General features: G+C 41.3%; 1 protein-coding gene across 1 annotated transcript in view; it reads right to left on the bottom strand.

The window, feature by feature from the left end:
* The window catches only part of prkar2aa (protein kinase, cAMP-dependent, regulatory, type II, alpha A), a 307,283-nt gene that overhangs the window by 6,571 nt on the left and 284,626 nt on the right, over positions 1–16,086 (bottom strand). Inside the window, exons 13-16 of the mRNA XM_048547783.1 lie at positions 13,033–13,134; positions 11,411–11,485; positions 7,707–7,772; positions 720–858 (exon numbers count right to left, since the gene is read on the bottom strand). Of these exons, the coding sequence (XP_048403740.1) occupies positions 720–858; positions 7,707–7,772; positions 11,411–11,485; positions 13,033–13,134 (382 nt within the window). The remainder of the gene's footprint in view (positions 1–719; positions 859–7,706; positions 7,773–11,410; positions 11,486–13,032; positions 13,135–16,086) is intronic.

Here is a 16,086-nt window from a genome sequence, read left to right on the forward strand (position 1 = left end):
CTACATTACCACCTTTAGTGCATTTTCATCCAAGTTCCACCAAACCTAACACGCAGATACAGAAAACAATTATGAGGCCCGTAACATGCCAGAATATATTGCAATGGAATTGCAGTATAAGAATAAAACAAGTCTTGCCACAATTGCAGGGTTTTGTTTAGAAGACACCTAAAAAGTATGTTCAGTTTTGGTCTTCGTACTGAAGGAAGGATATATTTAAGTTGTAGGCAGTTCAGCGAAGGTGCAATAGATTAATTCCTCAAATGAGGCTTGTCAAATTGGGAAAGGCTGAGTGAATTTGTGAACTCACAACCCCAAAAGATTGTGAATGTTCCAACATCAAGTACATTTGTTCTTGGGACAGACACATGCTTTTCTCTCAAAGTGTAGAGGTACAGGAAGCAGATGGGAAAGCAGATTTGAGGCAGAAGATCCGACTGAATGGCAGAACAAGCTCGAGGAGCTATATTGTCTACTTCCATCCATATTTTTGATGTTTACACTGTACAATAGATTTTTTTAAAGTGAAGTCTGGAGATCGTCAATGAGTTAGGATAGCAGTCCACACAGTATGGGATTTGGATGCGTATGTTAGAAAGGATTCAATCACGACTGTCAGACATCATTACAAAACAAATACTGGAATGAATAAGTATTTTTTTGAAGTAAAACTAAATTCCATTAGACTTGTCATAAACAACAAGAAAAAGAATACTTGCCTAAGCACTTGACTTCTCCAACAGCATATGCTGAAGCTGCTCTGGGTTTGTTGGTAACCAGTGCTAGCTCTCCAAAATACTGCCCCTTGGTACACCTGGCAATCTCTACTTCTGTCTTATCCTGTTGACTTGCCAATGTCTTGAGATTGAGTACATTAGGTAATAGAGAAATAAACACAATCAGTTCATATCAAAATAAGCTCAATACTATACAAACTGTTTTGTGAAAAAAAATGTGCACTCAAAAGTTTAGCCTTGGACTGCACATATTGAAATTTTAATCTGCATTTCCTACTTCTGTATCCTCACTACTTCCTTCAACTAGGTCTGTTAAGGTGAAGTGCACATAGTCAGAAACGCAAATCAATATTCAACCATACATAGTCTTTTAAGAGTAAAATCTGAACTTCTAGAAACTGTACATGGAAACTACAAAGACAGATGCTGATGTTTCAATTGAAAAACAACTGCTTTTGCTTTGGACAATTGATTCAAGTTTGCCAACGCATTTTGATTCCTGTAATAAAGCAGCAAGTTACATTCATAATGAATGAGCAAGTATGACTACGATGAACAGGGAAAGAAACTTGTTATGCATCTGCAGAAACATTTGAAAGGAAGTCAGGTCAACATTTCACATGTAGTCCATCATAAATATTTAACCTGCCTTCCTCCTTCAAACGTGGCATTTCTGCTTATGCCAACAGGCTGATATATTGTTCCTGTCAATTCCAAAACCCCCTGAATATCAGTTCCTATCCAAGAATCTGGAAGCAGAAGAACAGCTTCATTACAGCCAAGAATCTACATCCATCTCTGCTAGCACCTCCTGCATCCAAAATATCCCTCTTCTCCTCAAAGATCTTAAAGCATTGCTACTTCCAAGATCAAAGCAATTTCTACTACAATTCTATGTCTCCTGGTTGTTGAGTGAGGCAAAGGAGCAAATAGCAGAACACTGGCAATAATTTTCAATTCCTTTCTGGCCACTGGTCTGGAGGACATGTGGTATCATTACACAAAAGGGAACCTGGGATAAACCAGGAAGCTTTGGCAAGTCAGTCTAACCTCAGGGGTGGGTTAAAATATTGGAAGCAATTCTGAGGGACAGAACTAATCTGCACTTGGAGAGGCAGAGATTAATCAAGAACAGTCAGCACAGTTTTGTTTAGGGGAGATCATATCTAATCAAGATGATTGACTTTTTCAAAGAAGTGACCAGGTTCATAGATAAGGGCAACACATTTGATGTATCCTACTTGGACTTCAGCAAGACTTTTAATAAGGTCCTGCATGGGACACTGACAACAAAGGATAAGAACTCATGGGATCCATGAAAACTTAACTATTTGGATCCACAATTTGCTGAGAGGCAGGAAATAGATTGTGATAGTGGAGGGTGTTTTGTGACAGGAAACCCTGTGCCCAGTGCGGTTCCACAGGGCTCAGTGTTGGGGCTCTTGTTTGTGGTATTACATAAATGATTTAGACTTGAATGCAGGTTGACACTTAGGGTTAATGGATGATACAAAAATCAGTGGGGTGGCACAGTGGTGAAGATAAACAGATTACAGGAGAAAAAGATGGGATAATCAGTGGCAAATGGAATTCAATCTAAATAAGTGAGAGGTTAACTCTCTTCTTCAGAATTTCATCCAACAGTTGTCCCATCACTAACATAAGACTCACTTGTCTGTAATTCTCCGATTTATCTCTACCATCCTTCTTGAAAAGTGCAACTCTATTACTTGTCTTCTAGTCCTTTGGCATCCCGTGTGGCCAGAAAAGAATTAAAAATTTGGGCGAGACCCTCTTAATTTTCTCCATCATCTCCCACAGCTGCCTGGGACAGAACTCTCTGGGCCTGGGGATTCATCCACTTTTAATCCAGCCAAAACCTCCAAGAGTCCTTACTCCCTATGTCAATCGGCTTAAGAACCTCACAGTCCCTGTATCCAAAATACATTCTCCTTCTCCCAATGAAGACAGATGTGAAATATTCCTTTAACACCTTTCCCATGTTCTCTGGCTCCATGCACTGGTTTGGCCCCTTGGTCCCTTCTCTTTCCCTGATTATCCTCTTGCCCTCCTGCAATTTCTGTACTCCACTAGGGCCTCAGTTGACTTGCTCCCTTTGTACCTGCTAAAAGCCTGTCTTTTTCTTACCATCCCGTCCTGAATATCCCTAGACATCCAAGGTTCTCTGGGTTTGTTGTTCCCGTATCTCACCATCAAAGGAACACATTACACCTGAGATCTCAGAGACAGTAGGAACTGCCAATGTTGGAGTCCGGGATAACAAGGTGTGGAGCTGGAGGTACACAGCAGGCCAGGCAGCATCAAAGCAGCAGGAAAGCTGGCATTTCGGGTCTGGACTCTTCTTTAAAAATGGGGGAGGGGAGGGGAAGGGGGTTCTGGAATAAATTGAGCAGGGTACGGTGATAGAAGGTGGATAGTGGAGCAGATAGATGGAAGAGAAGACAGACAGATCAAGGAGGTGGGGATGAAGCCAGTAAAGGTGAGTGCAGGTAGGAAGTTGGGGTGGGGGTTGGTCAGTGAGGAGGGAGGAGCAGATAGGTAGGAGAGAAGACGGACAGGTCAAGGAGGCGGAGATGGGGCTGGTTTCTGTCTTGGAATGAGGACAGGAGTTTTCAGGGATTTTGAAGCTAGTAAAATCCGCACTGAGACCAAAATTGGGTTGTAGGGTTCCAAGGCGGAATATGAGGTGTTGTGCCTCCAGTTTCCGGATGGCATCGTTGTGACACTGGAGGCGGCCCAGGACGGATATGTCGTCTAGGGAGTGGGAGGGGGAGGTGAAGTGGTTGGCGACTCGGAGGTGTTAACGTTTGTTGCGAACCGAGTGTAGATGCTCCACAAAGCGGTCTCCGAGCCTCCGCTTGGTCTCCCTGATGTAGAGGGGCCACATCGGGAACAGCGGATACAATGGACCACATTAGTGGACGTGCAGGTGAACATCTGTGTGATGCAGAAGGTTTTTTTGGGACAGAGGTGAGGGGGGAGGTGTGGGGGCAGATGTAGCACCTCCCGGGGCTGCAGGGAAAGATGCTGGGAAAGGTGAGGCTCGTGGGGAGTGTGGGGGGGACGAGGGAGTCAGAGAGAGAGCGGTCCGTCCTGAAGGCAGATAAAGGTGGGGAGGGAAATACATCGTTCGTAGTAAGGTCAGATTGTAGGTGGAGAATGATGCGTTGAATCCAGAGGTTAACGGAGTGATATGTGAGGGCAAGAGGAATTCTTTGTTTTTATTGCGGGGAGGGGGTGTGAGGGCTGAGGTGCGGGAAAACACAAGAGATGCTGTCAAGAGCATTTTTGACCACTGCGGGGTGGGGGAAAATTGCAGTCCTTGAATAAATGAGGACAACTTGGGAGCAGATGCAGCAATGGCAGAGGCATTGGGAATAGGAGATCGCATTGTTGCAGGAAGGTGGGTGAGAGGAGTTGTATTCTAGGTAGCCTTGGGAGTCGGTGGGCTTGAAATAAATATTGGTCTCAAGGTGGTTACCAGAGATGGAGACAGAGAGGTCCAAGAAAGAGAGGGAGGTATCAGGAATGGTCCAGGTGAACTTGAGGTTGGGTTGAATGTGTTAGTAAAGCTGATAAACTGTTCGAGCACGAGGCAGCACTGAGGCAGACATTGATGTAACAGAGGAAGAGGTGAGGGATAGGACCAGTGTAAGTGTGGAAGAGGGACTGTTCCACATATCCTGCAAAAAGGCAATGCATAGCTTGGGTCCATGGCCACCTCTGTTGTCGTAGGAAGCGAGAGGAGTTGAAGGAGAAGTTGTTAAGCCTAAGGGCAAGTTTGGTTAGGCGGATAAGGGTGTCAGTGAAGGGGGACTGGTTGGACCTGCAGGTGAGGAAGCAGAGGGTCTATGGGCCATCTGCATTGGGAATGGAAGTATACAGGGATTGGAAGTCCATGGTGAAGATGAGGTGTTGAGGGCCAAGGAAACAGAAGTTTTGGCGTTGGTGGAGGGCGTGGGTGGTGTCCCGGATGTAGGTTGGGAATTCCTGGACCGGGAGAGAAAATGGAGTCAAGATAAGTGGAGATAAGGTCAGTGGGGCAGGAGCATGCAGAGACAATTGGTTGGGAGGGCAGTCAAGTTTGTAGATCTTGGGAAGGAGATAGAAACGGGTGGTGCGGGGTTGGGGAATGATGAGGTTAGAGGCTGTGGGTGGGAGGTCACCTGAGGTGATAAGGTTGTGAATGGTCTGGGAGATGAGATTTCCCCATTTCCTTTTTGAATGACCCCCCACATCTACTCTGCTGAGATTTTCCCCACAAGTAGTTGTTCTTAGTCTACTTTGTCCAGATCCTGCCTTATTTTCATAACATCTGCCTTCCCCAATCCACAACCTATTTTTGCAGATCATGATTTTCCATTTCCATAACAAACTTAAAACATATTGTGGTGTGGTCACTATCACTAAAATGCTTCCCCATGGCCTCCTCGAATCTCTTCCAGCTTTGTTCTCCAGAACTAGGTCCTACACTGCTGTTCCTTGTTGGACCTTTAACACGTTGACATTAAAAGCTCTCCTCAATATATCTCAAGCAATATGCCAGCTCTAAACCCTTAAACTATGACTATCCCAATTAATGACGGGAGGGGGGAGTGGAATATACCTTGGAATGCTGAGCTACCAGTCAGACCCCTCATTCAATCACATCTCCGTGATGGCAACTCCACATGACATTCGTGCCCTTTTCTGTCTTACCAGTAATAGTCCTAGCATTAAAGTACAGGCTATCCAGCCTCATTTTAGACCCTTGGAATTCAAAATGGCTGAACTCCCTTTATCTTGGCTCCTTTACTAAAGACTGTGCCCTTATTATACTAACACTGTGTCCCCTGCTGAACTAGTTTAAACTTCTCCCAAAAGAGCCAGCAAACGTACCAGCAAGGATGCTAGTCCCTATCTCAGTCAGATACAGACTACCTCGCTTGTACAGATCCTACCTTCACCAGAAATGGTCCCAGTGATCAGATTAGATTCCCTATGGTGTGGAAACTGGCCCTTCGGCCCAACAAGTCCACACCGCCCCTTTGCAGCATCCCACCCAGACCCATCCCCCTATCACCCACACACCCCTGCTCCTTATGGGTAATTTTAGTTTGGCCAATCCACCTAACCTGCACATCTTTGAACTGTGGGAGGAAACCGGAGCACCTAGACACAGGGAGAACGTGCAAATCAGGAATCTAAAACTTTCCTAGCTAGACCAACTCTTGAGCTACATTTTCACCTATTATCCTATTTCTGTACTCACTAGCACTTGACACGGGTAATAATCCGAAGATTATAACAATTGAGGCCCTGCTTTTGAGTCTACCGATTAAAAATCTAGTTCCCTGAATTCTTGATGCAAGACCTCACCTCTCATTCTATGTTATTGGTACCAATGTGTATCATAACCTCTAACTTAGTGTCCTTCCCTTCAGGATGCCTTGCAGCTACTCATCAACGTCCCTGGCCCTGGGCCCAGGGAGGAAACACACCACCCCGGAGCATGTCTGCAGTTGCAGAAATGTGTGTGCGTTCCCCTATCCTCTGCTTCTTCCTTTTAACAGGGCCTAACAAGTCCACATCTACCATCATCCTTTTTCACCTGATTGAATTTGTTTAAACATTCAACAGTACCGCATATGGATTACAACCATCAGTACTGCTTCCTGCTCTAACTCCAACCTGAACAACTTAATTAGAGCTACTTTTAATTTTCATTGCTCTCATGCTATTCTGCAGAAATTTACAACAACTGCCTCTTCTTTGCTTCTTTTTCTATTTGCAGCAATGAGCTTTCTACCAATATTAGAGATAAACTCTCAGACATGTATAGCTTCTTAATTACACTTCTCATCACTCTCTGGCTATAAGGACACCACTCCTTTTTGTAACTTCTCAGTCTGTTACACCAAAATTATAACTCTAGCTTCCACATCAGCATTTCTAACAGGTCCTTCTTTTGCCCAGGCGAGGATTTCCTTTCATTAGGTGAACAAAGCATGAAACCATACCCATCCTATTTCCCTCCAGTTCTGTCCTCTCTCCCAGAACTTCCTTGACCCACGAGACTCCACGTTATAGTGCTTTGCAATTTCCAGAACCTTCAGTGTGCCATCACACAGATTCCTTCTTTTAAGCAATCTGAAGGGACCATTCTCCCCACAACATCCTGATTCACTATTCCATCACACCTAACATTAATTTTCTTTCCCACGCAAGCAAAAAAGATGAAATATCTGTTCTTTCCTCTCAAACTTTCCCAGTGTCCTGGTCTCCAAATAGTCCTTCCAGATGAATTAGCAATTTGCTTGTAAATTTTGTATCATAATACACATTGCTCATAATAGGCCCTCTTCTATACTTGTGAGACTAAATATAATAGGGTGATACTTTGCTGAACATGTCCACTCAGTTCACAAATGTAACCAAGCTTCTGGTCCCTTTCCACTTTAGTACTCTATCTCACTCTGGTCTCTGTTTCTGGGAGTGTTTAAATGAAGTTCAAGGAAAGCTTGGGGAGCAGAAACTCAGCCTTCATTGAAGTACATTACAGCTTTATGGACTCAAGGTGGAGTTCAACAATTCTAGGTTGCATCCACTACTCCAGTTTTCTCAGTCAGCAGATGCTGGTAATGGTCTTGTTAATAATAATAATAAATTGCTTTATTGTTACCGTTCTTTGTCTTGCTCAATTTGTTATTTAAATACTGCTCAAATCTTACATATCATTTCTAGCCCCTTACTTACGCATCTATTTTGTCTCAACTATATATTTGCTTAAAAATTGTCTAATTGTTCATGTTTCATCTGTTAGAAAACATCATTGACCTGAAACATTAACTATATTCTCTTGCCACATAGTGCCCAACCCGCTGGGTATTTCCAACAACTGCAGTATTTTGTTTCTGTAGTTAATGCATACGATCACTTGATATCCATCTGAGCTATAAAACCTCTTACTTTGCTCTTGATCATGATCTTCACTTCACCCGATTCTACAATGAAGAAACAGTCGGCTTTATCACCCTGTGTAAAAATGGAGAGATTTCTTTAAAATCACAACCTTCCTGTATATGTAGTAAAACTGATCAGCTACTCAAATGCTTCTAATGTGCATTCACTTGACTTTCATTTTCTTCAAATAACATTTCTAACATTTTTACAAACATAAGATACTGAGGGGAAATAAGTACTTGAATGTTTCAGACACCCTCATCTCCCAGAACAAGGTGACATAATGTAAAATAGACATGGGCCACGTAGAAATGAAAATCTGGAATTCACTCCCACAAATGGATACTGTACTTAATTAAAAATTTCCAGGGTGATATTGATAGGTTTTTGTTAGGCAAGGGTATCACATGCAACAAAGTCAGGTAAATAGAGCAGAGACTTGAGGAGCCGAATTATTAATTCCTGTTCCAACGAACTTTGAGATCAGATCCTGACACCAGTCCAGTTTAGGGGCTCAAACGCTTCCCATTGTTGGTCATAAAATCAATTTGGATAGGGTCTCAGAATCATAAGCCTTCATCAGTCAAATATCAATGCCCGTTGAGAAGCAATGATGGACAAAAAAGAATTTCACAGTTTAGAGATTATGAGTAGGATCATGCTGATCAGTTCTGATTACAAGACAATAGGGCTTAGGTTACAGAGACAAAGATAACACATTTAAAATTTAGGAACAACAGTTACAGCTGGCTGTGGCAGCAGTGATAATGCAAAGAGACCAGAGAAAGTAGTAACAGAGAAGATTCGGAGGCTAATGAATCTCTCATCAGAATCCAACTGTTTGGTATTTGGGATTGAGTGTCTTTGGAAACTGGTGGGGGCAAAGAAATAGCAATATGAAAGGCCAATTGGACTTTTGAGCCTCAATACAAGCATGGCTAATTTTCAACATCAACTCAACCTTGACTATTCCATTTTTTAATTTATTCATTCGTGGGATGAGGGTGTCGCTGACCGGGCAGCATTTGTTGCCCATCCCTTATTGCCAGACGGCAGTCAAGGGTCAACCACATTTGCTGTGGGTCTGGAGTCACAAGTAGGCCAGACCAGGTAAAGATGGCAGTTTCCTTCCCTAAGGACATTAGTAAACCAGATGGACTTTTTCAACAATCGACAATGGATTCATGGTCATCATTAGATTCTTAATTCCAGATACTGATTCAATGCAAATTCCACCATATGCCACAACGCAATTTGAACTCGGGTGCCCAGAACATTATGTGGGTCTCTGGATTAGCAGTCCAGCAACAATACCACTAAGCCATCGTCTCCCCATACCAATTCATTCCTTAAAATCTAAAAATTTTCTCTCCCGTATCCTGAGACTGTGCCTGTTAATTCTATACACCGAACAAGGGAAACCATTTTCCGTGCATCAAATCTGTTCACCCCTGTTAAGATTTCACACAGATCCCTGCTCATTTTCCTAAACTGTCATTAGTACGGGCACAGATGAATTAGTATCTCCTCACTGGACATCACCAGTGTCAGTCTACTGAACCTCCTCTGCAGTACCTCAATGGTAAGTAAACACATTCTTAGGTAGAGAGACCAAAATTGCATGCAGTATCCCAGCTGTGGTCTCACTGAAACCCCATGTAACTACATTAAGATATCCTACTTCTGAACTCAATCCTCTTGCGATGATGGCCAACATACCACTTGGACACCAGTCAATGATAAAACACAGGTACAGAAAAAATTTGGGAGGCCAAGGACACCAGTTGATTTATTCCACGTGATTTGCCTTTCACTAACCCATGCTGGCTTTCTCCAATCCTGTTAATGCTTTCCGAATGGCTGTTATCACATCTCATAAAATACTCTAGCACTTATCTCGCTACTGATATGAGGATAAGTGGTCTGTTGCCCTCTTTTCCATCCTCCCTCCCTTTTTAAGCAGTGGGGTTGTATTTTCCACACTCCAATTTGTAGGAACTGCTTCAGTCTCTATAGAATTTTGGAAGATGACCACCAATACACCTAATATTTCTGGCCAGACTTCGTATCGCACAGAATGGGGGGGAAATCCAGGTCTGATTTGTGGTCCACGGCTAATTTCAACCAGGTTCTACAATTTATTTCAGCAACCCTGAATAAGGGATGAGAAAAAGGAGCCAGAGTTGTTACACCCAAATACCATCAAATGCTCACCTACTCTGATTCATACAGGGACATGAGATGAAGGCTCATTGTTCTGACGTGCCCTACGTTTCAACAGCCTTCACTCACTCTCACATATGTAGAATGGTTATTTGTACAGTCACGATATTGATCATTGAATTCAATCAGCCAACTTGATACCTGGACTTTCTATGGACTGAAACGATTTCAATAAAGAAGGATAAACGTTGACTTAAGATGGCCTCAGGCATGCTCTGATCCACCGAGGTTGGCCAATTTTCATGAAGCCAACATGGATTAAATGAACGAAAACAGTGCAAGCTGAATATAACATTTTACCCAACAGCAGTTAAACCAAACCAGCAATCCTCAGAATAGTGAAAAGGTGCTCATGTCCAATTTGATTTATGAGAATCCCATGTTTGAAATAGAACCTCATTTACAATGGTCAAGCCTTAAAACATTAATTTTGCAGATAGAGAATACACAACTAGATTTATTTCAAAGGGCCTTCATTGGTAGAGATAGATTATAAACCGCAGAACTTAATAGAGCTGAAGTGCTCGCTCCTTCTCTCGGTCTCTCTTAAGAGAAGCAGACAATACAAACACTAGAAAGAAACATCAAGAAACTGGAAACTTAATAGATAACTGCAATACATGCTTCTGCTGACAGTCCAAGAAATCAATTAAACAACTACAATCTCAAGGGTACCCCAAGGACTATTAGCCATATAATCTTTTGGACTTCCTTTACAGAGAATATTATCTTCTACTAATTTCATATGCATTTGTATGTATCAAAAATGACTTAAATCTTTGTCATCATTGATTAGGAATGTTATAAAGAGCGGAGCTTGGTCTCCCCTTCTCAACTGATCATAATGGAATGAAAAGTAGAGGGAAGTTAGTTCCTGTAATACTGTGCACTAGCTAAAAATCAACAACTTGTCAAAAAGGAGAAAACAGATAGAAACTAAATTACAAATTTATTGAATCTGGAGTTTGCAAGTTACTTACTCAAGTTGTTTAAAAAAAAACTCAGACTGGCTGCAACCTGAATGTGTAAAATAATAGAAAATGCTAAAAATACTCAGCAGGTCTAGCAGCATCTGTGAAGATAGAAACAGAGATAGCATTTCAAGCTAATGACTTTTAATCAGAACAGCAAAGTTTTAAGCTCATGGAAGGTTGAGGTGTGAAAAAAGATCTGGTAGAAGTTAGGAGAGAATAAATGAGGAAAGGACTGGTTATGTAAGGTCAATCAGCATGGCACAGTTACAAGTACAGAAACAAAAGACGTGCCTAGGAATGGTGTGAATTTAGAAGGAAGAACAGTTGCCACTCAAACAAAAAATCTTTTCCAAGTCTGATGGAAGGTCAGTAATCTGAAATAGCAACTGTGTTTCTATCTCCACAGATGCTCCCAGACATGCTAACCATTTCCATTTATATTTCAGCTAGCCAACATCCACATATTTTCCATTTACACATAAAACTAAAGTTACCAGGTAAACAACAGCACACCTGTGCAATGATAAGTTCATTGTCCTGATATGTCCGCACTCCTAGTACATCGACAATCTTCATTCTTTCTGAAAGCTGGAAAGAAAGAATGATTACAAATAATGCCAGTAAAACTCAAAGTAAATAACAAAGTTTTGTTAAATGGAAAACACATGGTTTGAATATTATTGGAATGTAATTAGGGTAGATTAAAGTATAATGTCCAGAAATTATGTGGTTTCACAGAAGCATAGAAACAGAATAAACTATTCAACTTGAGCCAGGTCTATCATTAAATGAGATAATAGCTGATCTGCGACCAAACTCCAGATATCTGACTTTTCCCATTTTCCTCAACACATTTTTTTAAAAATCGAAATCAAATTTAAAATTAACAAGTGAATTATTTGCAGGAGAAACTTCCAAGAATCTAATGGCCTTCTCTGCACCATCTGAATCACATGAGGAAAACAATCACCTAACAACAGTCTAAGTTTGCATTATAAAAATAGGCTGGGACCTTTTTCCACTGGAACGTAGTATGTTGAGGGGTGACCTTACAGAGGTTTTTAAAATAATGAGAGGCACAGATAAGTTGAATGGCAAGGGTCTTTCCCCTAGGGTGGGGGGAGTTCAAAACTAAGTGCCATATTTTTAAGGTGAGAAGAGACTGTTTTAAAAGGGACATGAGGAGCAACATTTTTGCACAGAGTGGTTTGTGTGTGAAGTGAACTGCCAGAGGAAGTGGTGGATGCAAGTACAGTTACGATATTTACAAGACATGTGGATAAGTACATCAATACGAAATGTTTGGAGGGATATGGGCCAAATACAGGCAAGAGGGATTAGTTCCGTTTGGGAACATGGTTGGTATGGACTAGTTGGACCAAATAGGCTGTTTCCATGTTCTATGACTCTATGACACGACTCAGTACATAAACAAACAAAACAGTAAACATGGCAAAGAAAAAGCATTGGAGAAACTCAGCAGGTCCGGAAGCATTTCAGAAGAATGAACCAGAGTTAATGCTTGGAGTTTTTATGCTTTTGACAAAGGGGGAAGAGGAGAAAATGGAACAAGTGATGAAGGTCCCCAGTTCAAAGGGCAAAAGGAGTGCTAATGGTAGTAGAGAACATTGATTCAAAATTGATGTTACTAGTACATGTGAATAAAAGTAGGCCAGCTATTTCATTAGAAATAGTAAATGAAACATTGAATAATATGGTTCTTGCAAAATTAGGGGAAAATCAAGTGTCAGCCACAGACACCTGAATAGCTGCCGTAGATTAACACTGGAAGTACCGTAGGGCAGCTCAGTTTGCTCTGAACAGAAAAGATAAAGGCAAACTTTCATCAGATGCATCCAATGGTCAAACAGGACACATGTCAAGACACACCAATCTTTTGGACTGTTAGCTGGAGTATCGTGAGTCAGAGGTTTTTACAGCATAATAATCTTTTTTCCAAGCATGGCAAAAAAAACTAACCTCCCTGAAGACACCTCCCCAAAAATCCCATTTTGTTTCTAACTGCAGGTAAAAAATGTTCACTTCATGATGCATTCTGATAAATTGCTGATGGATTACAGTCAAAGATTGTGGAAAGGTTTACTGAAGTGAAAAGGGAGAGAAAAAAACTGTACCTCCAGGGATTTCAACAGTGGTACTGATTCAATGAATGTTTCATATGTCCTCCTCCTTTTTGCATTGTTTTTCACAATTATTCGTCGAAACGTGACGCGATCCTACAAAGAAGGATAAGGAAATGAACTGACAAAAATCAGAACAGTGAGAAAACAACACATGTTTAAGGTAAAGATACAAAGATCCTGAACACCTCAGTGATAATGGGAACTGCAGATGCTGGAGAATCCAAGATAATAAAATGTGAGGCTGGATGAACACAGCAGGCCAAGCAGCATCTGAGGAGCACAAAAGCTGATGTTTCGGGCCTAGACCCTTCATCAGAGAGGGGGATGGGGTGAGGGTTCTGGAATGAATAGGGAGACTCTCCCTATTCATTCCAGAACCCTCACCCCATCCCCCTCTCTGATGAAGGGTCTAGGCCCGAAATGTCAGCTTTTGTGCTCCTGAGATGCTGCTGGGCCTGCTGTGTTCATCCAGCCTCACATTTTATTATCCTGAACACCTTAATCGTTTTTTAACCTTTGTATGCAGAGGCAGCAGCACAGTTGTGTATGTGAGGCCAATTTTATTTTTCGCAAAGAAATTTCCAGGTTCTTTTTGGCATGAATGCTGTGTCCAATTAAATCTGACACTTGCAGAGTTTTGGTGTTAGATAGTGTGTTATTGCAACTTACCTCATCAATCCTGACACTTGACCCCAACCTGACCTATCCCATCCAACCAGTACCCATTTCCTACCCCAACCCCCACTCACCTTAGACATTTGCTTTTTCTCTAACTTTTCAGAATGCTATTTCAAGACCTATACCCTTCATAATATGCCAATTAGTGTTATAAAATCAGAATGCAATTAACCCTCCAGCACTGATCCTGTGCTGTGCTAGAAGGCTTCCTGAAGAGGTGTGCACTGCATTCCTCAGGAAGCTCAAATGAGATGTTCAAGCCAGAAACACAGACCTCCAGGTTAGGATAATTAAAAATGACCCAACAGCAATGCCACTGCTCAGAATAATCAGGTCACTGTTTGTGTACACCACAAAAAATATTTCCTGCATTCATTTTCTAATTATTTTTGTAGCAATTATTCCCATTATTTATTTTCCAGTTTTGGCGAGAAATGTTTAATTCAACTCTACTCATTGGCTCCTCAAATTGCAGCAAGTATATTTAAAGAACCATGAATAATTTCAAATATTGTGCACAGAAGGAACAAATTACTTGAAATTTCACTGTATTCCCTTAGTCCAGACCAATCCACTTCTCACTCTCTTTCTTACACATTCTCATCTTCAAATTATACTTGCTTTCAATTCAACGTTTAAAACACATGGACTACCCAGCAGCATGATGCAAATCTTCTCTGCACTTCTTGTCAACTTGTCATTTTATTAACATTCGTAGTAGGATACAGAACATAGAACAGTACAACACTGTACAGGCCCTTCGGCCCACGATGTTGTGCCGACCTTTTACCCTAAACCTAAGGTCTATAATGGAACTCCCTATGGAAATTTAAATCCCCTGTTAAACACTTCTACTGGTGGAGACTCAACAGCATCACCAACTGCGACTAAACAAAAGATTTTAAAAATCCTATTTATAAGTTAAATAAAGTTGAATGAATTTATATCAGAAGTACAAAGAGCAAACTGTATGACTTTAAAATGGGCCCAAGATAAACCTGTACATCTTGTCCCATGGCATCAACTCTCAAATTCCATCTCACTTGAAACCTACACTACGTCTATTCATGGGATTTATCTGAAATGGAGCATGTGTGTTACATATAGTAACGGTATCAAGGTACAAGAATGACTACAACTGACTGAAAATTACACCTCAGCAGTGAGAAATGTTCAATGGAAGCAGCATTGTTTGAGAATTGAAGTGATAAATTCACAATAAAAATGGGCAAGTTGTCAACTACAGTAAAACATTACAAGCCAATGTAGCAAAGTAAACAGTACAACTCTCACTGTAAACAACAAATCCTCAGTAAAAAGAAGCAAGCCCACACAGTTCTTTTCTCCCCAAAATAACAGGTAACATAGCAACAAATCTTAAATAAAGACAGCATTCAAGGAGGGGGAAAGTTAGTTTATGAGGAACTAGGGTGGTAATTCTAACGCTTTGAGCTTGCTCTACAATGTAAAAGTTGACAGAAGTAACATAAGTGACGGACTTTAAATGAAAAACAAATTTACAATTACAAATCTTAACAAAGACGACAAATTCTCATGCTAAAATAATTAAATTCTGTCTCAGTAAAGTTACCACTGTGATCAAGTTCAAATGGATCATATTTCCAATCATGCTAAAAATCTCTCTCTAGGATATAAAGAAACAAACATCTGTAATTAGAATTGATCCAAATACAAAGTATTTTAAATTGAATTTTACTGCCAGCACTGTTAACCATGAAAGTAACAATTTCCACTTGTCTCAGAAGCAACGTGAAAAGGCATGCATACTTCAAACAATATGATATAACTTTCTGGGCATCTGTCCTTTGTCTCTTGTAACAATGGAGCGAATCAGTAGGCGGCTGAGAGTCACAGTGGAATTCTGGGAGACATTGCCAGTCAACACAACTGTACTGGAAACCTCAATTACAAAGTGTGAAGCTGAATGAACACAGCAGGCCAAGCAGCATCTCAGAAGCACATTGAAGAAGGGTCTAGGCCTGAAACGTCAGCTTTTGTGCTCCTGGGATGCTGCTTGGCCTGCTGTGTTTATCCAGCTTCACACTTTGTTATCTTGGATTCTCCAGCATCTGCAGTTCCCATTATCACTGTACTAGAAACCTCCACAGGACACCCTTGAGACAGCAAAGAAGGGCTGGAGCTTATAGAGAACTTGCTGTTAAGGTATGGTCAAACCTGGAACATTAGATCAAGCTGAGATGAAGTGTGTGTTATACCAAGATAATAAAATGTGAAGCTGGATGAACACAGCAGGCCAAGCAGCATCTCAGGAGCACAAAAGCTGACGTTTCGGGCCTAGACCCTTCATCAGAGCTGTGTGTTATACCAAGTGTTAACGCTTGGTGG

This window comes from Stegostoma tigrinum, chromosome 11, assembly GCF_030684315.1.
Source record: "Stegostoma tigrinum isolate sSteTig4 chromosome 11, sSteTig4.hap1, whole genome shotgun sequence".
Classification (NCBI taxonomy): Eukaryota; Metazoa; Chordata; class Chondrichthyes; order Orectolobiformes; family Stegostomatidae; genus Stegostoma; species Stegostoma tigrinum.